The following is a 21,462-nucleotide window of genomic DNA, read 5'->3' on the forward strand; positions in this document are numbered from 1 at the left end:
ATTAATTAATTTCTTTTATTAAAAATAGATTTCTGTAATTTTTTTCTTTTTTGTTGAACTGTGGAAATATATACAAAGTAAAAATATGTATCTACAAATAAACAAACACGTGTCGACTGCCTAAATTAAATACTATTATATGGTAATATTTTGAAGTAATCGATTAAACACACCATGTGGACGGCAAGAGCCGCGCTTGCCTAAGAAAACACAGCTCAGTTTTCTACGCGTTTATTCTCACCAACGGTCATTAGATTTGAATTTAACTAAAAGCAGCCAGACTAATCCCAGTCTGGGGAACTCCCAGGACCGCACTCCCAAATACATCCACGCCACTCATTTTATCATCGACGGTGCAGATCTATCCGACCTCTGAACCGCACCGAATGCAACACAGCATGTAAGTATCCGTTGCGGCCGGTGGGCCCCGCGCAACCTTCTCCCTCTTCCACCCACCCTATCCTTTCGTCAGACTCAGACCCGACCAGTACGACCATGGTCACTCCTCTCAAAGGACTACAAAAACCTCACACGCCACAATGCAATTGCCACAACAAATCGACAAAAATTCCCCATTCGTCACTCCATCCTCAATCATTGCTTACGCAAATCGGTAGGGCGGTGGAGAGCTTTTTGGTGCTGGCACCGACCTCAGCAGCTTCTGAATAAGGCGATTTCCGTAGCTCGGTGAGGATATTCTCTTGCATTTAATCTGTGCTTCGAACTGAATTTATTGTGTCTGTGCGTGTGTATTGATTTTGTTTCGGTTACTGAGGGCAGATTGGAATGGCGATGGGGATTAGGGTTTCTCCGATTGGAGGAACGGTGTGTTTGGCTGTGCTGTTATTGTTGGCTGTTTTTGCGGAGGCTGAGTATGTGAAATACAAAGATCCCAAACAGCTCCTAGGAGTCCGAATCAGAGACTTGATGAAGAGGATGACTCTGGAGGAGAAGATTGGGCAGATGACTCAGATTGAGAGGAAACTCGCCACCGCTCAAGTCATGAACAAATACTTCATTGGTAACCTTTTCTTCTTTTAATAATTCTTGCAATTCTTTGATTTTTGTAGCATCATCATCTATGGATTGGATTTTCATTTCTTGGAAGAAACACCACACCATAACCATTCTTGGAAGATCTGGAATTCATCAAGATCTCATATCTACCTCCATAAATGGGAAAATTCATTAATAATCTTTTTTTCATCCTTGAATTGGATCTTTATCATTTAATCCTTTATCCTAAACTGGGCCCATGTCATCACGAAAACGTGCACGCGTGTTCGATCACTGGGCTGCTTTCGCACTATATGCACGCTAGTGTCAAAATATCGACAAAATCATTTTGTGGGGTTCGAAAAATAGTGTTTTAGATTTATCTTGGAAGTTGTACAGTATTGTAAAGCTTTTAGTATATGAAATAGTTGTTTGATACTTTATAAATAAATTTGAATATATGGATAAATTTGGAACAGGGAGTGTGTTGAGTGGAGGAGGGAGTGTGCCGGCGGCGAAGGCCTCAGCCGAGGCATGGGTGAATATGGTGAACGACCTTCAAAAGGGCTCGCTTTCTACGCGCCTCGGAATCCCTATGATATACGGCATTGATGCTGTTCATGGCCACAACAATGTCTACCAGGCTACTATTTTTCCGCACAATGTTGGGCTCGGCGTCACCAGGCAAGCATTCGACACATTGAATCTAAACAAAAGAATCTATAACTCGCATTTTAGTCTGCTTGTGCGTGCATAATTAACAGTGTGATAATATGTAAGCAGAGATCCCGACCTTGTGAAGAGGATTGGAGCTGCCACTGCACTCGAAGTTAGGGCGACCGGGATTCCTTATGCCTTCGCTCCATGCATTGCCGTAAGCAAAACTTTCAAATCTTGCCATTTCGGGTAGCAGTCCTTGTCGACATCTAATAGTTTGATGGTTCTTACAGGTCTGCAGGGATCCGAGATGGGGTCGCTGCTACGAAAGCTATAGCGAGGACCATAAGATTGTCCAAGCAATGACTGAGATTATTCCTGGCTTGCAGGGCGACGTCCCAGCTAAATCCCGCAAGGGCGTTCCTTTTGTAGCCGGAAAGTATGAACAACTTCTTCTTTCTGAACCGTTATGTAATTTAGTGTAGAAAGACTTCTGCTGATAATCTGCTCTTTCTGCATATATTATCTAGGACAAAAGTTGCAGGATGTGCCAAGCATTTTGTTGGAGATGGAGGCACGGTGAGGGGAATTGACGAGAACAATACCGTGATCGACTATAAAGGATTGATTAGCATTCATATGCCGGCATATCTTGATTCAGTTAGAAAGGGTGTTGCCACGGTCATGGTGTCGTACTCGAGCTGGAATGGTGAGAAGATGCATGCTAATCGCGATCTTGTTACCGGTTATCTGAAGAACAAACTTAAGTTCAGGGTATATATATATATATATAGCACATAATTCAGAAACTGGTAATAAATTTTCGAGAAATGTTATCGACTAATTTGAAACCCTACCGATGCAGGGTTTCGTCATTTCGGATTGGCAAGGCATTGATAGGATCACGAGCCCCCCCCATTCGAACTACTCTTATTCAGTTCAAGCCGGGGTTATGGCAGGAATCGACATGGTTAGCAGCGCGCCCCCAATTGCTTGTAGATTTAAATCTTGGTTAATCTAAGTTATACCCAAACTTGATTCGAAATCACCTTGAAACCCATCATCGCTCGCAGATTATGGTCCCGGAGAACTTCAACGAGTTCATTGATGGCTTGACTGCCCAAGTGAAGAACAAGCTCATCCCCATGAGCAGAATCGACGACGCAGTATACAGAATACTTAGAGTCAAATTCGTCATGGGCTTATTCGAGAATCCCTTGGCAGATCTCAGCCTCGCAAACCACCTCGGCAGCCAGGTTTGCTTTCTTCATCGGTTTCTGTTGTTACCAACGACAAGATTCGTCTTCCTCCTCTGTGTGAACTCGAAACTGCAATTCTTTCTATAGGAGCACAGAGAATTGGCGAGGGAAGCCGTGAGGAAATCGCTCGTCCTTCTCAAGAACGGGAAAGTAGCTAATCAACCATTACTTCCACTTCCAAAGAAAGCGCCGAAGATATTGGTGGCCGGAAGCCATGCAGATAATTTGGGGTACCAATGTGGAGGATGGACGATAGAGTGGCAAGGCGTTCACGGCAACGACCTTACCGTTGGTACGCGCTTCTAACACCGTCCTAACACCATATGTTTACTTACAAAATATGAGCTTACTTGTATTGTTTTGTAGGAACAACAATCTTGAGTGGCATCAAGAAGACAGTCGACCCATCGACACAAGTCGTCTACGCAGAGAATCCCGATGCAAACTTTGTCAAGGGCAATGGATTCTCCTACGCAATCGTCGTGGTGGGCGAGGTTCCGTACGCAGAGATGTACGGGGACAGCACGAATCTGACCATAATCGAGCCCGGACCGAGCACCATCAAGAATGTATGCGGCGCAGTCAAGTGTGTCGTCGTGGTGGTCTCAGGGCGGCCGGTGGTGATGGAGCCGTATGTAGCAGACATGGATGCGCTCGTGGCAGCATGGCTGCCGGGAACAGAGGGCCAAGGTGTGAGCGATGCCCTGTTCGGCGACTACGGATTTACCGGAAAGCTTGCGAGGACGTGGTTCAGATCTGTGGAGCAGCTTCCAATGAACGTCGGCGACCCACATTACGACCCGCTTTTCGCCTTCGGATTCGGTCTGACGACTGAGCCAAGAAAGGAGAACTGAGAACACTTCAAAAATGCAGATGAAGGTTAGATTTTTGTGCTCATTCGTATGTGTGTGTAGAAAAACTGAGGATTACGATTGAGAATGGCCTCTGAATTGATTTCTGTCTATGAGCAACATTGGAAAATTGTATTCTTCTTCTTGTTGTCGGAAAATTGACAACGCTGCCGGTTTGGCTCAATGCCGCCACCGTGGCTGCCTCCTTGCATACTTTGTCGGTGCGATAAAATTCGCCACCGGCCTTTCCAGTTCATTCTCGTTGGCGATTACGCTCGACCCCAAACTTGACATCTTCTCCAACAAATTCGCGATAGCGTCGGGCTTGTTCGTCAACTCCATGAGAGCTTTGATTCTTCTAAACGACGCAATGCTCGGCTTCTGACCCTTCTCGACCATCTGCAAGAAGCATCGCTCCGCCTCATCCAACTTCCCGAAATCACACAACAAACCGAACAACACATCCGAAACCAAAACATACGACCCGAACCCCTTCTCGATCATATCATCCCACAACTCGAGCGCCATCCCGACCTCCTCCTGCCTCCTCATCAACCTAACCAAGAACATGCACGACTGTGTGTTCGGCAAGCATCCCGTCTCCCTCATCCGTCGATACAATCCCCACGAGCTCGCCAAATCGTTTTTCCAATACAAAGATCGAAGGATGGCATTATATGTAGTCGCATTCGGATGCAAACCCTTCCCCGCCATCTCCTCCAACAAATTATACGCGTCGCCTAGCCTCTTCGCTATACAAAAATTCCGAATCACAGCATTATATGCCGCAACATCAGGATAACACCCGTACTCCCGCATCTCCTTCAAAAGCTCCCGAGCCTTATCCGGCTGCCCAATCAATCCTAGCCCTCCGATCATGGAAGTGTAAGTGATCACATCCGGATCGATCCCTTCCTCCCTCATTTTACTCACTACCTTATTCGCCTTCTCCATCTCCCGACCCTTACAATAAACGTCGACCAAGCAATTGTACGACACAATATCCGGTTCAACTCTCATATCGGCCATCTCATTGAAGAAGGCCTCCGCCTCCTCCGGCGACTTCCACCCCGACAACAAGATGTTATACGTCTCCAAATTCGGATGAAACTCGTGCTTTAAGGAATGATACACATTCCTAGCATCAGTCATGCTCTTCTCTAAACATAATGTTCTAAGCAACGCATTGTAACAGCTGACATCGAATTCGGAAACGAGTTTCCGGAAGCGTTTGAATGATCCTACGGTCTCCCTAACAGAACAGACTTTAGCAATTCTACCCAAAACTACGTGTACGGTCCTTGGGGTTATGGACGACGGATCCTTCCTCTTGGTCTCCAGCAGAAGCTCCCACATCAGATCGAACTTGCGGTTTCTGCCTAAAACGTATAGCATAGTGTCCAGAGAATAAGGGGTGTGGAAGAACGATTTCTGCCTGGAAGCAATTCTGAAGAATTCCAAAGCGGAGAGCGGGTTGGAATGGGAGAAGCGGACGCGCTTCAGGACTGCGTCGGCCAATTCTTTCGAGATTGGGAATGGGATTTGAGATGCGGCGAGGGAATTTTTCAGCGACTGTGCGTCGTGTGTGGTGGTGATAATGCGGAAGAGCGTCTCGACGGCGCCGTGTGGAATGGAAGGCGATTCCGGAGGAAGAGATGAAGAGAAGTACCTCGTTAATGGCGCTGGATTAGAGAAGACGGCGGGGAATCGGAATCGAAACCGGAGCATCGTCGGCGAGTGGATTGCTTCTCCGATTCCTTGAAACAGTTGATGATGTATCGACAGATGCAACAGCTCCAATGGAGGGGAGGAGAAATTTGGGTAATCTTCCAATTGAGGGGTTTAGGGTTTTTGTAGAGTTGCTCGCTCAACCGCTGCACCCATCTCCAACCCATAACTCATTTTCGATGTCTATAATACATTTCTTTATTTTTGCCAGGTCTGTTACATAAACAATTTTCAATCGTACCTTCTATTTTTCAAGCTCTCTTTTCTACTTATACCCTCCATTTTTTCAAAGTTAAAAAAAAATTCTCTTTATATTTTATTTTATATCATTTTTAAAATTATAAATAAAATTTAATATTTTATTATTTTTATACATTTAAATTATAATAAAAATATTTTTAATTAATATTTTAAATATTATACCCAAAAATTATATTTATAAATATTATAATATTTTAAATTTAATATATATAATTTATAATTATTTTACCATAATCAATTAATTATAAATTTTAATAAATATTAAATAAATAAATAATTTACTGTAAATATTAATTACAAAATTATAATAAACAATAATAAAATTAAAAGTAACAAAAATAAAATAAAATAAAATATATAAGATATAAGCTTAAAACAAAATAAAATATGTTTTAAAATAAATAAAATATAAATAAAATAAAAAAATTAATACAATTTTTTATTTTGTTGATGATATTTAAAAAATTAAAAATTAAATAAATATAAAAAAATAGATAACTACATAAATAAATAGATAATATTAAAAAAAATAGATAATTATATTAAAATAAAAAAGAAAATTGCATCTACTGGAATCAGCGGGTAGCACCCGACTGTAGCACCAGCTGAGTCGGGTGCTACCCGCTGATTCCAGCAGGTAAATTTTGCAAAATTGCAGGGTGGGTTGAAGCAGTTATTTTCTCTCCACCCTGCAAAAATAGATAAATCGGTTGGAAATGATCTTAACCCCTCGCCCCCTAAAATTGGTTTTTGCAAAATTCAATTATGTTAAAATTAATTTTCCTTAAAATCAACATTGCGATCATAATGCAAACCAAATATATATAATCTGTCCTATTTAATAAACTGATTTTGGGTAGTTTTGTTAGCTCAGCTCAATTCATTCTTTCCCCCTTTTCTTTTTCAAAGAAATTGTGTTTTTGTTTTTGTAATAGTTTAAAGACATACAAAAATGGCCCCACGATTTCTACTCTTTATGCTGCAGCTGCAGAGTTTCGAATTTCTCCGGTGTCACCGTCATCGTCGTCGTCATTTCTTGGCGTAGTTGAGGTATGGGTCTTGACCGACGGTCAGAACGTCAGGTCTCTCCATTTGGTTATACGTCAAGCAGCGACGAATGAATTCCTGCAGCCACGCATGGATCGAGTTGAATATGAAAAAATGGAGGACATGTGATAAGGATATTGTCGCGACTGAAGAACTTACTTTTGCCTCGTTCGATACGGAGGGTCTCGTAGGGAATTCTACTTTCCGGGCTTTGATGATGGTATCTTCCCGCAAGATTCTCTCCTGCGTTTGGTCATGTCCGAATGGCCGTCTGCCGAAGAGCATTTGGTACAATAATATTCCCAAAGACCAAACATCAACCTGCAGACCAAATGGCAACACAAAGTGGATATCGATCAAATGCTGAAAAGAGGCCAGACAATCTTGGACATTACCAACCTTTGAGGATATGAGAGGAGTCCTGCTCAGCTCGAAGCATTCGGGAGGCAGGTACCTGAAATTTTCTTGCAAGATACAATTCATAAATATGCAGATAGACGAAAGAAAATCTGAAAGAAATTAAATAGTTTGAGTAAATAATGGATAAAGTCGAGAACTCACCAGTATGTTCCGGCGCCCTGGGATGTAAGTTCCATCTGAGAGCCGACATCCTCCTCCACGATCTTGCTAAGACCAAAATCTGTGACTTTAGCAACACCGTATTCATCAAATAAAACATTCCCAGGTTTCAAGTCGTAATGAATAATCTTTTGTGACCTCTTATTCAAATAAACAAGGCCTTGGAAAATCTGGATGATGATGATCTTCGCCTCCCTTTCTGGCAGGATCGGTGTTGCTTTAAGGACTGCATCGAGATCCTTGCCTGCAGACAGGCACAGTGTAATTAATTCGCAACGGCGAAAAAATCATCTTGCCCTTCTTGAACCATACATACCACTGCAATATTCCAAAACGGTGCAAAACGTGTTCTGATCGATCTCAAAAATGTCCCAAAGCCGGACGATGTGATGGTGAACCAACGTCTTGTGAATGTTATATTCCCTGATTGCGTGACGTATGTAGCTTTGCTTTTTCTCTTCACTCCACTGAGCATTCAAACCATGAAGCTTACAGGCAACATATCTATGTTCGACCAAATCAAAAGCCTGAAACATATTTCGACAATATATCACAAAAAGTAAAAATCCGATACTCAAGGCATAATCCTAAAGAGCTGACCTTATAAACCTCACTAAATCCTCCTTTGCCGAGAAGGTTTAGAAGAGCATAACGGTGATTCAATATTTGAAAATTGTTGAAGCGTGAGCCATCCTCGTCCCTTATGCGCTTCATTTCACGTATAAGCCTCCCTTTCTCCAATTCATAACGGTCTCTTTCACGTACTAGTATTTCCTCCTCCTGAAGAACAACATAGTAGCCACATATGTAACACACCTAATTACAGAAAAGGATAACTTAAAGAGGAAAACTTACACGCTTGATACTGGCTAGACGAGATCTATATATTTCATCTTGTATGAGAATGTCTGCTTCCGTAAGCCCACCCTCTGTTTCAGCAACATCAGACTTATCTGCGAGGACGCAAACAGCAATTAGAAATCATTGTAACTGTGGAAACAATAAAATAAGAGACAGCTGATATATTTTGGAATTAGAATTATTAAAGAATGATTATTGTACTCCTAGATTAAAAATGAAAGCACATGATTTCCTTCTCCCAAAAGCAACAAGATAGTTCAGATACAGCACAATTTGAAGATCTACTAGATAATAGATAAGATCATGTTAAAAACTCATTGAAATGAATTCAGGAAGTGTGTGAGTTTTATATTATTGTATATCTAATTCTGCAAACATGCCTCCTCACGTGCAGGCGATGGTCCTTTCATAAAGTTGTAATGGCTACAGATCAGCAAGAGCATAGAAGAGACATACAAAGATATAATTGAAGCATTTACCTGATTGGCGTTTCTTCAGAGACTTTCTCAGCCTTTCGACTGCCTCTTTCAATTCTAACAAACTTTTCTGAACAAAATGAATAGGTTAGGACAACACAAGAAAATGGTAGCTGGAATTCGTAAAGAGCAATAAAAGATGGAAAGGAGGAGGCACTATAAGCTAATGCATGTATACATCAATCAAAGTTCTCGTGTGGGTTAAGTTCATGGAAAAAAGCAATTTACGTCATTCACTAACTCTTGGGAAAAAACAGAAACAGTGAGAGTTCAATATATAATATCATAAAAACCAATTTAGTGTTTTCAGGAACTTAAGTACGACATTAAGATCAATGGCATATATGAAGTAGAACTTCTCTGTAACTTGATGGTTTAAAGATCATGCAGGTACATGGAGAAGTGTGCGACAGACAACAAATATAGAAATACAGATAATCGAAACAGATAAAGTTATATAGAGGAGCCATACAAGTTGAGCATTGATATCCTTTAGTGCTTGTCCTTCCTCCCATGCCTCAGATATGACTGTTCCAGCTCTATCAAAATTCATTGAAGAACAAATGGCTATGAGATTTTATGCTTGCATTGTTTGAAGAGGGGTTAAACATAAATCAATATACGGGATAATGTCATAATGATCTGTAACTTCTATAAATTCAAAACATAATTTCCGATAACCTTCGAATTTCTATCAATTTTTTTAAAAAATATATATGCCCAAAAATCAACATTGAAACCATTTTCTTTAAAACCTGGATCATAACTAATCCAATTGCCATTTAGATCGTGGCTGCAAATGTAACAAGGCCAATCAAAAGTTCTTAAGAATTCGAAAATGAAAAAAGCCGAATCCACATCAAGCTTTTACCTATAAATCCATGTAATTAATCCCACAACATACAGAATGTCATATGATAGAGAACTGCAGAAAGGGAAATTTCACAATACCAGCAGAACCTATTCATAAAATAATATTTTCACCCCATGAAGTATGAACTCAGAATAATGAAAACATTTTGTACAAGCAACATTAGTTTTTGTTCAGGAAAAATATGGCATAGAAAATGCTAGGAATGATACTATATTACACTGACAAAAACATAATTCCAGACTTTTAACTAGCCTTTGTCCCCAAGACACACCTTATGCCACTACAGGTAAAAATATTAAAATCAGCATTCACAGTTCATTTGCAGTAAAATACTGGACAAAATAAATTATACATGATCGCCATAGTCGCATAAGCAACACACTACACAAGCACTAAATATATATATATATATATGAAGCTGAATACCATGCAACTGCAGAAATGACCTAACAAAGCCAACAGATTCAACCCAATTCATTTGTGGGAAAAACTAACGTGAAAGTGAAATTGCTTGGCATACCTCAGTACTCCCACAGTGCCAAGTCTCAAGGAATCCTGCCGCACTTTCATTCTAGCTTCTTGCCTCTCAGCTTTTGATACAGATATTAATAAATCAGATATCACTTTCACTCTCTGCATCAAAAGAATAATAAATATAGTATCATGCCTGAAAATGTAACCAAACGAAATCAATAGAAGGAAAGCAAACTGCAAAAGGCAAACCTTTGGCTTCATTTGTTGTTCATGATCTTTCAACTCTTTGAGCTCCTACTCAAGTAGAAAAATATGCAACTTAATGAAAATGAGGTTCTGAAGATCTTCCTCGAAAAATGTTACATAACAGTACTTATAAAGATATACCAACTTCTATTAGCCTACTATTAACAAGTCCAAATAGAAAAAAAGAAACATAATACCTTTTCTAGATGTTCACATTTACTACGATAATCAGAGGCCTCCTTAAGCTCTTCTTCCAGTGTAGCAACTTTGGCACGCAAGGATGCTGCTTCATCCTAATTCATACAGAAAATTGGAGGAACTATCAAACCAACTATCATATATATGATATCAGAGTTGTCTACAGCATATGGCACGGGATGGCACCAAGGCTATATTAATAAAACTAACTTATTAATCTATGCAACAGTCACTAAACATAAGGAAGCCACAAAACACATATGACAGATATAATGTCCTGTGCATTAATGTGTATCGGAGTCAAATACATAGTTAATGATATGTTTTTAGACAAGGAAGCGAAGTAAATTAAATTAAAAAATGAACACATGTGTTTTCAGCAGCAAACCAACAAAAGAAACAAGAGAATTAATATACATATATATGTAATATATGAGGCAACGACCATGACAGACGCACCTTTTGGAGTGAATTTTCAACCTGTCCGTTGGATGAGGACATCATTTGATCAGAAGCACGCTGGCCGCGACCTCTACCTGAGGTGGAATTTCCCCTACCACGCCCTTGTTTTCTTCTATTGACATCAGTTCTGCTCTTATTGGAGTCTTCCTTCTCCAATATCTTTTGCCCTCCATCAGCTGTAACCTGTCGTATATTTCCTGAAGATATTATACCCCCTGAACAACTTGGATGTACACTCTCAGCATAAAATATGGAAATAATAATTTTAATAAAAAATTTAACAAAATGTTTAGACATTTGGTGATAATACCAAGTCAAAGGCAAAGCATGTTTTTACCTCATTACGTTCAAAAACAGCAGTGTGATTATTTTCTTCAACCTTTCGTCGCTTTTGACTGTTTGCTTGAATAAGAAAGGCTCCACCATTCTAATGCACATGTAAAGGAACGTAGACTTGAGAATAAACGAAGACATGTGAAGAGATGAATTATAGAAACTCAGGTTTCATGAAAGAAATATATTAAGAAACTAAATCAAGCACTCCTGAAAAAATGAACTATGCCCAACGATCTGCAAATGCATATGCATTCTCAAAATCATGCCATGGAAAGTAAGGAAATCTGAAAGTGCATGCTCTTTTGAATTACACATCTAATTGAAGAACACACTTTGATGGAGCAACACTACAAATTTGAAATGACTTAAATAAAAAACAAATAAAGGAAGAATATCTGCCATGGTAATCTATATACTCACATCATCATCATCAGAATCATCACTATCCACCAGAGACTCAGGCAGAACTTCTTCAGCCCCTCCAAATTTGGCGGTCCCGGACCATGAATTCAGCTGCGCCTGAGCTGCAACTGTAGACGACATCTTGCCCACCAATCTGGCCTCAAGTTTTGCAATTTTTGACGACTGATCCGATTGGTTCGACGAATTGGAGGATAGATGTAGAATCAAATCCTCCGACATTGATTTGGAATAGAACTGAAGTTAATTCTAAACCAATTGTAGTGAATGCAGTAGCAGATAGAAAAATCTAAAGCTGAAAATCATATATCTTTAGGGTTGTTGGGAAGAAGGGCTAGTTCAAGGTGGGCTCCGAAACATCACGCTTTTTCAGGGGAATCTCATCTTGCGATGAACGACAAGAAAAGATGAATGGGTGAGAAATTAGGGTTTCAGAATTCCTTTAACTGCAGAATAGGACAAGAAAAATTGAGCAGACGCAGGCAAACTTTAAGCAATAGGAGTTCTTGCATTCCGGTATCGAAATTGGAATGGAGTCTTTTGGGAAGAGACCAAAAACCGTTTTTTTTGTCTTGGCCTAGTTGGGGCCAAAATTGATGAAAATTCTTGAGGGTTGGAAGCGAAAAGAAACACTAGAGAAAAGCCAAGAGGGATTTGGTTAAGAAGATTGTACGACAAGTCTTTTCTTTTTATTTATTTTTACATGGGAACCGAACCCTCTTCGAGTCTTTTTTTCTCTTGTTAGGACAAAGTTAATTGAGAATGTGTTGACAACAAATCGACTGTATATTTGCCCCAAACTCTGCTAAAGACACCATTTTTAGCGGAGATAAGGGAACAAGAATAACAGAGGGGCATGGTATGGATCACAGTGCTATTAAAATAAGGGTAAATATGTAATTTTAGTTAATATCTTTTTTTATTGGGTAATTTGCTCATCGCCTCCATCATTGCTATTCAAACTTGAGGCGACTATTTTATTCTCCCCAACGTCGTCTACCTTCTGACTTGGAGCAAACACAGTAGCTCTAGTATAAAAAAATAGAGAGTTTTTCTTATTAAAGTTTCAAAAGATAAATATTCAATAAAAGGCAAATAAACCTAGACATGGCAAGAAAGCTTGGTGGAGACTGAGTAAGAGCATATGCAATGATAGATTAGAGGTATGGCTTTCTCACTTCAAATACAGGCTAGAATAAAAAATAAATATACAGTGATACAAATGTCAAAGCTTTTTTAATACATAAACTTGAGTGCAACAAAGGCAAGGCCAGAAGGAAGCAAAAATCATCAATTGTTTAAAACTGTTATGCAATAAATGGGCTGCTTTCACTTCAAAGCTGGACACATCAGCCACGGCCCATGAGGCTTTTTTAAGGCTTCAACCATTGCACATATTCTTAGGATAAATACATAATTTTATTTTTTATTTTTGTATGAATAGGCATTGTGATTGCTCAGTCTCTATTTCCCTTTGTCAAGCATCATCAAGGACTTATTTTTACAAGGTTTTCATTTTGCCATAGAGGCAATTTGGTCTGATATTCGAAATTCCTCTTACGCAATGGTTTAAAAGTTCGAACCAAAAAATCGACACTCCCGAGAGTCAGACTGGTGCAAGCAAAGCCTTTCTTAAAGCTTTGTTTTCAATTTTTTTTCAGTATCTCTCTTATTTTTTAACAAATATATATATATATATATATATTAAAGAATAGATTGTTTTAATTTAAAGCATTGTGCAATGTATTTTTTACATCCGTCCATTAATGAAGTGGACTTAAACAAGTAGAAATTTATAAGTTTTTTTTTTTTTTTTGGCTATAATCAAGTGATAACATTAATTGTAATTCAGTCCAAAAAAAATATTTTTTCTTTTATTAAAAAAAAAAACGTTGGAAATCTAAAAAAAAAGAAAATTTGAGTATATGCATAACAATTTTAAAATAAACCTAGCTAAATGTGCATTAGTCATTTCTCGGAATTTTTTCGGATTCTTGATCTATTAATATGGCATTGAAATAAACAAAAATAAAACCAAAGTGATATGCGAAACTAGCCAACCAAAGAATATAAAGTAAATGCAATCTTTGTTAGCAAAATTAACTTCTTCTACCTTTTTATATCTAATTTTGCAAGAAAATGAAAATTTTCACCAAATTTTTGCTGACTTAAAAAGACAAATACTAACTTAGGATCGTGAATAACAATAAGTCTTTGAAGACATAAAAAAGTGTTGTTATCACCTCACATCCCCACCCCACCTCAAGATAAGAAGCCGCTAAAATTATACATTTTGACTACAAAGAATATTATTGAATCCTTATTAGATCAAAATGTATACGACAACACTGATTAATCTGTATATTGTCTTAGCAAAATATTGAATAATTCTAAAATTAAATATTCTCATATTAAAAAACAATATTACTGCGTTGTGTAGGTATACAAAATTGAAACATTACATCTTGCCTTGGAAAACTATTATGATTCTTAACATCAACATTGTTAAGACTTTATTTAATTGCTTCATTCTTAAAAGATTGACTTTTGAAATGGATGATCATATTAATACATTTTACATTGACATAAGTCCCTTTAAAAGTAATAAAAGGGCATGTTGTGCTAGGCTTTATCACTAACCACAATCGAATGATTGAAAAAGATCCAACGGCCACATATTATATCAATTTTGTCCCATGAATAATGATGTTCTATAGATCCACGACAAGGAACGGTTAGGATGCAGAGTTATTTTGACAAGGGCCATAGAAAAACGAATGTGATACATCATACAACTAGAAGATGACACATCTATATATATATATATTCTATAGGTTTTCTTGAAGTACATTAGGGAACTTCATCGACTCTTCTTATAGATGGTGTTCGGAAAGAAAATCTGAATTCAGAATAGAACAATCACAAATAAACTAATGTTAAAAAAACAAAACAAAACCAAACTAAAAAAAAAAAAAAAACAAAAGAGCACCAATATTTTGGTTTTATTTTGAATTTTACAAATTTTAAAATAAAAATAATTATGTTCTAGAATAATTTTAATAAATTTAAATATATATAAAAAAAATAAAATAAATACACAAATAAACACAGGTTCTATTTGTAACACGCCTTCCTAATCACGAAATTTACTAATTTAGTGGATACGTAACGATTATGTTATAAATAAAGTATTATTAAGAGACGTTCAGTGGATAATCTGTACTTTTACAGAAGTCAGGGGAGGAGGAAGAGTAACTAATATTAAAAGAAAAACGTGTTAGATCAAAGCGCGACTTCGAACTTAATGGAGTGGCACTCTCACCTTATTTGCGATGGTGACGTGTTGACCACTCAACTCGGTCTACCTTCTTTGGTCAACCGCTGCTTTAATGCCCATTCATTTATGATTATGATTCTTTTAATTATACAATAACGAGTGCTTGTTTGAGATTTTCATCATTTGAATTATTATTTTAAATTATAAATTTTAAAAAAAAAGAAAGAAAGTAAAATCTCGATATAACGAATACATGTTTAGGAATAATATTTAGTGTGATATACATATATATTTTTTTTATAAATGTTTCAACAGGGAAAAAATATCTTATTATGAATTACACCAAAATAATATTAAAGATAACAACACCAAATATATCTCGTACAATTTTTTGATGAAATCATTTTCAATAGTTAAAACCTGTAATATTTACTAAAGTAAAATTCTTAAATTATGTACGAAATATTAATCCACTCAACAATATTTTTCAGTGAAATATTAGTTAGTGTATATTACATATAAATATATTATTGTTTTAAAAATAATAATACATGATGTTTTGTGTAGTATCTTGAAATTATTATTATTATTATTATTATTATTATTTACCATATGAACGTTGCATTGAAATGTAAATTGTTTACAAAAATATAGTATATATTTCTTCATTAGTATATCTATTTTTTTAAAAAAAAAACACACAAATAATACCATAGATGTGATCCAAACATTATAATAGCTACGTAATTATATAAATTGTAATTAATTTACAAATATACACAATGTAGAATTTCATTGTATTTAATATTATAGGTAATACAGACATTGTTATAAAATGACTAGTAAATTCAAATCTTCATTTTATAGATTCATTGAATAAGTTTATTTATTTTTTTAGGTAAGTTGATAAATTTTATACTTAAAATGAATTTGGAGGGAAAAGGCGTTAGGTGTAATTTTGAATTAATTAATGTGAAAGTGAATGTTCTCATCAAATAAACAAGTTAATAAGACACAGTAACTCTGATAAATTGATTTTAATAATCTGAGGGAGGGAGTCAACTCCACAATAAATCCTCAAGTTTATCGCCTGAAATTCGTGTTTCAAAATCTAATTTCTCGCATTCAGATTTTCTGGTATCTATTCGATTTTCTCATTTTGATTTTTGTGTTTTTTAATCTAATCTAATCATCCGCTGCGATTCGATACATTCGAAGAAATTAAATAAATCGGTTACCTGGAGATGGCGGAGGAGATCGGTGCCGAGGCGTCGCAGAAATCGCCGTCGTCGGTGATGCGGAGGCAGATCGGGAGCCGGCGGCGGAGCAGGATAGGGGAGGCGACGGGGGAGTGCGCGGCGGTGTGCTGCTGCTGTCCTTGCGCTGTGATGCACGTCGTGCTCATGGCGGTGTATCGCATTCCGAGGAGCCTGTGGAAGGGAAGGAAGAAGAGGAATATTGCTTTGGAGGTGAAGAAGGAAGGATCGGCGGAGAGCGGCGGGGGAGGGCGGCTGGTGGTGGAGGAGGAGCTCCTAAGAGGAAACGACGTCGTCGTCGATTGGGATAAGGAAATGCTGGAGCGGTTCGGTAGCTTAGGGTTTTTCAGAAGCGATTCGGTGCAGGGCGAGACGGTTTCTTAAGGCCGCGTTTGGATGCGATGATTCGCCTTCTTAATTCTCATAATATTTATATCATCATTTCTCGAAACTTCCAAATAAATAAATAAATAATGTATATATGTATGTATATATATATATATATATATTATTGGAAGAGACGATCATTGCCTTCTCCCATATAGTTTGGGAATTTAGGGTCTGTTTGTTTGACATTTCATATGCCATTTCTAATATATGTGAGAGTCGTATAGGATGCGAGAACGTATTTGGGGGTGACGAGAGCTATGTAAAGCCGCGCAGGCCCTATTGGATTATTATTATTATTATTATTTTTCCCGATATATATATATATATATTTTTTTATTTACTAAATTTTTTCTTAAAGATATGTATTTTACATATTTTTAGTTTTTACATTCAAAATTAAGAACGGATACTAGTTTTTTATACTCTCCACATAAAAAATATATATATATATATAACCTATGAAAAAAAGAATATTTAATTAAGATCGTATTATATAATCATTTATTTAGAAAAAATGCACATTCACTTCTTTAATTATGTACAATTTAATTCTAGCCATATATATTACTCCATATGTTTATCTTCGATGTGCATTTGAATATACATTTATTTTTTTCATAAGTGAAAGTACAAAAATACGAGCAAAACAAAATTTCAATATATTTATTGCTTTCCAGTTTACCTTAATTTTTTAAAATAAATTTTGATATTTTACGAATCAAATAATTTACATGTAAAATAATTATTGATTTTAATTACTTAAATTTATAATAGTAAATTCATAAATTACAACAGAAATTAAAATAATTAATAAAATAATGTAATAGAAATATATGTATAGGAGGGTTGGTGTTTAAGCGAAATTAAAAAATAAAAAATAGAATAAAAAAAATTGTTGTAAAATGCCGAGGTACATATGTTTTTAAAAATGCTTATTCTCCAACACCTTTTCAATGCCTATGATCTTTGTAAATTGCTTATTATATATTTTTATTATTTCCAATAATAATAATATATTTATTTTCTATAAAAAAATTAAATTTAATCTGTATAAGAATCACTAATCATGCCTCCGCCTTTCTATAGGTTTATAATTCTTTCAAAATTAGTATTATGTATGTTATCTCAATTCTAGCTACATAAATTCACTTCATCCGTTAAAATAATAATAATAAAAAGAAGAAGAAGATAAATGAAAAATTTTAAGACGAGCTACATTTTGTTGGGTGGATTTGACACTTGATGGTATATTTTAATTAATAGAATACGAGTATATGAATTCAAATATACCCTTTGAGTATTTATTTTATTTGAAGAATGAATTTGAAATCAATTGGGGAAATACATCACCATTTCGACCTAGTGAAAATTAATATAAATATAATAATATCATGTTCTTTTAATAATAATAATAATAATAATAAATAAATAATCAAATTGAACCTCTTAACACAAATGAGATATTCTAGTCCAACACCCGTTTGTTTATTTCGGATTTTATTATTATTATTATACTTTAAAGTAAAATAATAATTAAACATAACATTATAAATAATAATAAAAATATATACATAAACAGGCCCACATGTACAAGTAGTTAGAAATATTAAGCTTTGGAAGAACATAGGCTTACCGGTCCGTTTGTTTAGACTATTAATATTCCATTTTATACATATAAATATTGAATTTTATTTCATTTTTTCTTTTTTCAATAATAATAGCAATAAACAAAGTGCTATTTCTAAATCAGCTTCTGGATATACCAATGGGTCTTTTAGAACAACATCATAATCATTTCGCCAGAGCAAGAATATTTCATTTGCTTCAATAGTTCTGTTGAACATTATGATCATTTTTTCTTGCCCTGTAGAAAAAATGAAATGTAATTCCAAAATAGCATATAGATTAAGTGAGTCAGAAAAAATAACCTCACAAAACTATCAAGAAATCATTTGCAAATCTTTCATCATTAACTATTGCTAGGGATAAAACAGACAAAGCCTCATTGCCAACAAAAACAACCAGAAAGAAAAATAAGAAAGGCAAGTCACCTAGACAGTCGGGATCGAAATTTCATAATCAATAGTGTTTGTTTGTTTATTAGCGCATTATTCTTGATGATGCATATCTATTATTCTTTCATTGTAGCCAGATTTACGACTGACCTCAAGCACTTTTCACGCGATCAAGTTCAACCATCAAGCTCTGTCCTGCAGCCACTCGAAGAATTTAACTTGAGCAGCCATTGTATCCAGTCTGTACAGCTGGTACCAGTGATTCGCGATTTCAAGTCCAAATGTTCCACCAACGACAGCCCCAAAGGCAAAAGACATTGCAGATCCTGTAAAACAATAAGAACCGCATAAAGAAGCTCCCCGATCCGTCCAAAATAATTTCTATTAGAATTTCTCAAAAGCTCAACAGCGTACCCGAGTTCAGTTTTTATCATATGACCTTAACAACATATATATATATATATATATAAAATTAAGCCCCGGTATAATTTTAAAATGCAGTTCTTACTCAATTTGAGGTTTAATTCAAATGTTACTCTAAGGAACAGTTGCTCATGTTATGATTTTGTAGGCCGTTGCACACCATTATGCTTTGACCAGAGGAATGTTTCTTCGCACACAATGCTTATACAGTTAATATTGCAATACATGCTCAAAGTGCTTCTAATCGTTTTTTTTGTATAAATGACAAAAGGTAGAATCACACTATTATCTAAAACAATGAGTATAATTTCTCACACCTAAGCAAGATGAGAAACCCAATAAGAATAAGATTATGGCAGAAATGTTATGTTTGAGGATTATGCTTCAGATAACAAGTGTATATCTTGAGATGAAAGCAATTCGGTTTAGGATGGTAAGATAGCAATTTCAATCTTAATTATTATTTTTTTTACTTTTGTAACTGTTCAGCGACAAAGTGTTGAAGCAGCGGCACATGGGATGAGCTAATATATAAATCTACACATATGTGAAGAAACTCATTGATCAAGTTAAACAGAATGCATTTACGAAAACTCATCTCTAAATTCTGTATTTGCACGTAAGCAATTAAGCACAAAGTTCATATATCATAGTCATACCGTGAAGACTTCGGGACCACCTATAAGACCATCCTGCCGTAGAAACAGCTCCAACAGCAGCACCCACAACTCCAAATTTAGCAGATTCCCTTGCTCTCTTCAGCTGAAACGACAGAAGAAGATTGGAATTGATTCTACACAAGGGCCCCAAGATGAAGATGAAAACAATCTAGGTAAAAGGAATCACTCAGTTTAACTCAAGAAACAAACTCAGAATTTCAGATTTATTGAAACCAGAATGCATTCAAACAGCATAAAATTCATTTCAGGAGTTGATGATCGAGATTTGTCATGCCCCCTTCTTCAAGTGATCCAATAGTGATAATCGAACAGGAGCTATTGAGAAAACCTATTCTCACCATTATAATCTACCATAATTTATCAGTTGAGCTGGCGAAGCGTTTTCAATCAAAACTGTACATAGATCTGCTAAGTTATATGATACGGCAGGCAAAATTTGTTCCGTTCGCAACGCAACTAAAAAGCTAGGGCACAAATCACAATCTCGTGATGGGGCAAAAACTCTTACATAATAAGCAAGACAGCGATAAATGGGAGATAATCGGTGAAAGAGAGGAGAGAGGAAAAGAGAACAGACCGCAGGTCCATGGACGGGATCAGATGCAATAAATCGTTCGACATCGGAGCTGTCCCAGTGGGGCACAGGCTTATCGGGGTAAAGTAATCTCTTGTAGGTATCGACAACGGAGAATCTTTCACCCCAGAATTCCTTGTATTCCTCCCAATGCCTTCTGAAGAAGGATTTCGATTCCTGGGTTTCGCTGGTCATCTTTTGCAGAGACGATTGAATTTGTGAGGTTTGAATCGAGATCGTGCACAGCACAGAGAACTATGGAGGCGCCGATGATAATTGATAATCACATCACAGACCCATTCATTTACGGAGTACTTTTTATTTTTTCGTTAAAATAATAAATAAAATGTACCGGTTCACTTCACTCCCACGAGATATACGACGCCGTTTATTACTTAACGTACTCCCTCCGTGTATTATCGGCCTATTACCGTATATACGAAAATTTAGGTAAATTGTGATTAGTAAGTAATTAAAAAGTGTATTAGTAAAAATAATTATCGGTATAATAAAAATAATTGTAGATTAAAATTAAGATAACTAAATAATTTAATTAATATTTAAAAAAATTATAAAATTTAAAATTTAAAATGAAATTAAAGTGTATAATTATATTTCCAAAAAAAAGAATGGACAAATTATGTGGTACAGACGAAAATAGAAAATAGAGACAAAATATGTGAAACGAAAGGAGTATTTTTTTTAGTCGTTCATAATTACTTTTATAATAAATAATTTTATTATATTATTTTAATATATAATAATTAATTTATTACTATTATTTAATCATTCACTACTTTATTTATAAATTATGTAATAAATTTTATAATATTTTATTTTAATATTAAATGTGAGTATTGTTTTTGTTCTGCCTTTCAAAAAAAAAATACTCAATTTTAATATAGTAAAAATAATCAATATTAATATTAAAATATTTTTAATATTTTTAAAAAACATATATTTTTTTTATATTCAAAAAACAAAAATATCAAAATTATTTTTTATACATTTTTACTAATCTATCAAATACCATTATTCTTTAATCCAATATTTCTTTTTATTAATTTTTTAATAAATTTAAAACCAAATCCCTACTTTAAAAAATAAAAAATAAAAATGTAT

The 21,462-nt window shown here is 35.7% G+C and overlaps 5 protein-coding genes across 8 annotated transcripts; 2 read left to right on the forward strand and 3 right to left on the reverse strand.

Moving 5' to 3' along the window:
- Positions 1-503: 503 nt before the first annotated feature.
- On the forward strand, positions 504-3,947 carry LOC127253631 (uncharacterized). Its single transcript, XM_051278297.1, has 10 exons — positions 504-687; positions 781-1,021; positions 1,476-1,680; positions 1,780-1,870; positions 1,947-2,092; positions 2,184-2,427; positions 2,519-2,623; positions 2,727-2,909; positions 3,000-3,204; positions 3,279-3,947. The coding sequence occupies exons 2-10, from the start codon at positions 787-789 to the stop codon at positions 3,764-3,766; spliced, it is 1,902 nt and encodes a 633-aa protein (XP_051134254.1). The 5' UTR covers positions 504-687; positions 781-786; the 3' UTR covers positions 3,767-3,947.
- LOC127253632 (putative pentatricopeptide repeat-containing protein At1g02420) lies at positions 3,408-5,661 on the reverse strand. The gene has a single exon (XM_051278298.1). It carries the CDS (start codon positions 5,489-5,491, stop codon positions 3,944-3,946), a length of 1,548 nt encoding a protein of 515 aa, XP_051134255.1. The 5' UTR covers positions 5,492-5,661; the 3' UTR covers positions 3,408-3,943.
- Positions 5,662-6,562: 901 nt separating this feature from the next.
- On the reverse strand, positions 6,563-12,473 carry LOC127253845 (serine/threonine-protein kinase TOUSLED-like). 4 transcript variants are annotated; one of them, XM_051278633.1, is made up of 15 exons: positions 11,726-12,466; positions 11,307-11,396; positions 10,967-11,152; positions 10,507-10,602; positions 10,313-10,357; positions 10,110-10,222; positions 9,188-9,254; positions 8,719-8,785; positions 8,234-8,331; positions 7,979-8,158; positions 7,695-7,905; positions 7,361-7,622; positions 7,199-7,253; positions 6,959-7,120; positions 6,563-6,877 (listed from the first exon to the last, which is right to left on the reverse strand). In XM_051278633.1, the coding sequence occupies exons 1-15, from the start codon at positions 11,945-11,947 to the stop codon at positions 6,782-6,784; spliced, it is 1,950 nt and encodes a 649-aa protein (XP_051134590.1). In that variant the 5' UTR covers positions 11,948-12,466; the 3' UTR covers positions 6,563-6,781. The 4 variants fall into 4 exon arrangements, 3 of the variants coding, with proteins under 3 accessions (XP_051134590.1, XP_051134589.1, XP_051134591.1); XM_051278632.1 differs by having other exon boundaries at positions 6,959-7,253; positions 11,726-12,469; XR_007839348.1 differs by lacking the exon at positions 6,563-6,877 and having other exon boundaries at positions 7,078-7,120; positions 7,199-7,263; positions 11,726-12,473.
- A 3,470-nt stretch (positions 12,474-15,943) lies between these two features.
- LOC127253847 (uncharacterized) lies at positions 15,944-16,699 on the forward strand. The gene has a single exon (XM_051278635.1). The coding sequence runs from the start codon at positions 16,247-16,249 to the stop codon at positions 16,640-16,642; it is 396 nt and encodes a 131-aa protein (XP_051134592.1). The 5' UTR covers positions 15,944-16,246; the 3' UTR covers positions 16,643-16,699.
- A 1,861-nt stretch (positions 16,700-18,560) lies between these two features.
- Positions 18,561-20,653, reverse strand: LOC127253923 (succinate dehydrogenase subunit 6, mitochondrial). The gene is made up of 3 exons (XM_051278738.1): positions 20,344-20,653; positions 19,746-19,848; positions 18,561-18,989 (listed from the first exon to the last, which is right to left on the reverse strand). Exons 1-3 carry the CDS (start codon positions 20,533-20,535, stop codon positions 18,847-18,849), a joined length of 438 nt encoding a protein of 145 aa, XP_051134695.1. The 5' UTR covers positions 20,536-20,653; the 3' UTR covers positions 18,561-18,846.
- Positions 20,654-21,462: the final 809 nt, after the last annotated feature.

The sequence above is a fragment of the Andrographis paniculata genome, unplaced genomic scaffold, assembly GCF_009805555.1.
Source record: "Andrographis paniculata isolate CXL003 unplaced genomic scaffold, ASM980555v1 Contig51END, whole genome shotgun sequence".
NCBI lineage: Eukaryota > Viridiplantae > Streptophyta > Magnoliopsida > Lamiales > Acanthaceae > Andrographis > Andrographis paniculata.

Bases quoted from the DNA above. Each gene is read 5' to 3' on its own strand.
- LOC127253631 (XM_051278297.1), top strand. From the start codon at position 787: ATGGCGATGGGGATTAGGGTTTCTCCGATTGGAGGAACGGTGTGTTTG. The intron at 2,428-2,518 runs GTATATATATAT...CTACCGATGCAG, and splicing joins AGAACAAACTTAAGTTCAGG to GGTTTCGTCATTTCGGATTG. The intron at 3,205-3,278 runs GTACGCGCTTCT...ATTGTTTTGTAG, and splicing joins CGGCAACGACCTTACCGTTG to GAACAACAATCTTGAGTGGC.
- LOC127253632 (XM_051278298.1), bottom strand. From the start codon at position 5,491: ATGCTCCGGTTTCGATTCCGATTCCCCGCCGTCTTCTCTAATCCAGCG.
- LOC127253845 (XM_051278632.1), bottom strand. From the start codon at position 11,947: ATGTCGGAGGATTTGATTCTACATCTATCCTCCAATTCGTCGAACCAA. The intron at 8,786-9,187 runs GTATGGCTCCTC...CATTTTGTTCAG, and splicing joins AGGATATCAATGCTCAACTT to AAAAGTTTGTTAGAATTGAA. The intron at 6,878-6,958 runs GTAAGTTCTTCA...GCGTGGCTGCAG, and splicing joins CCGTATCGAACGAGGCAAAA to GAATTCATTCGTCGCTGCTT.
- LOC127253847 (XM_051278635.1), top strand. From the start codon at position 16,247: ATGGCGGAGGAGATCGGTGCCGAGGCGTCGCAGAAATCGCCGTCGTCG.
- LOC127253923 (XM_051278738.1), bottom strand. From the start codon at position 20,535: ATGACCAGCGAAACCCAGGAATCGAAATCCTTCTTCAGAAGGCATTGG. The intron at 19,849-20,343 runs GTCTGTTCTCTT...CTGTCGTTTCAG, and splicing joins ATCCCGTCCATGGACCTGCG to CTGAAGAGAGCAAGGGAATC. The intron at 18,990-19,745 runs GTATGACTATGA...ATTGTTTTACAG, and splicing joins GTGGTCCCGAAGTCTTCACG to GATCTGCAATGTCTTTTGCC.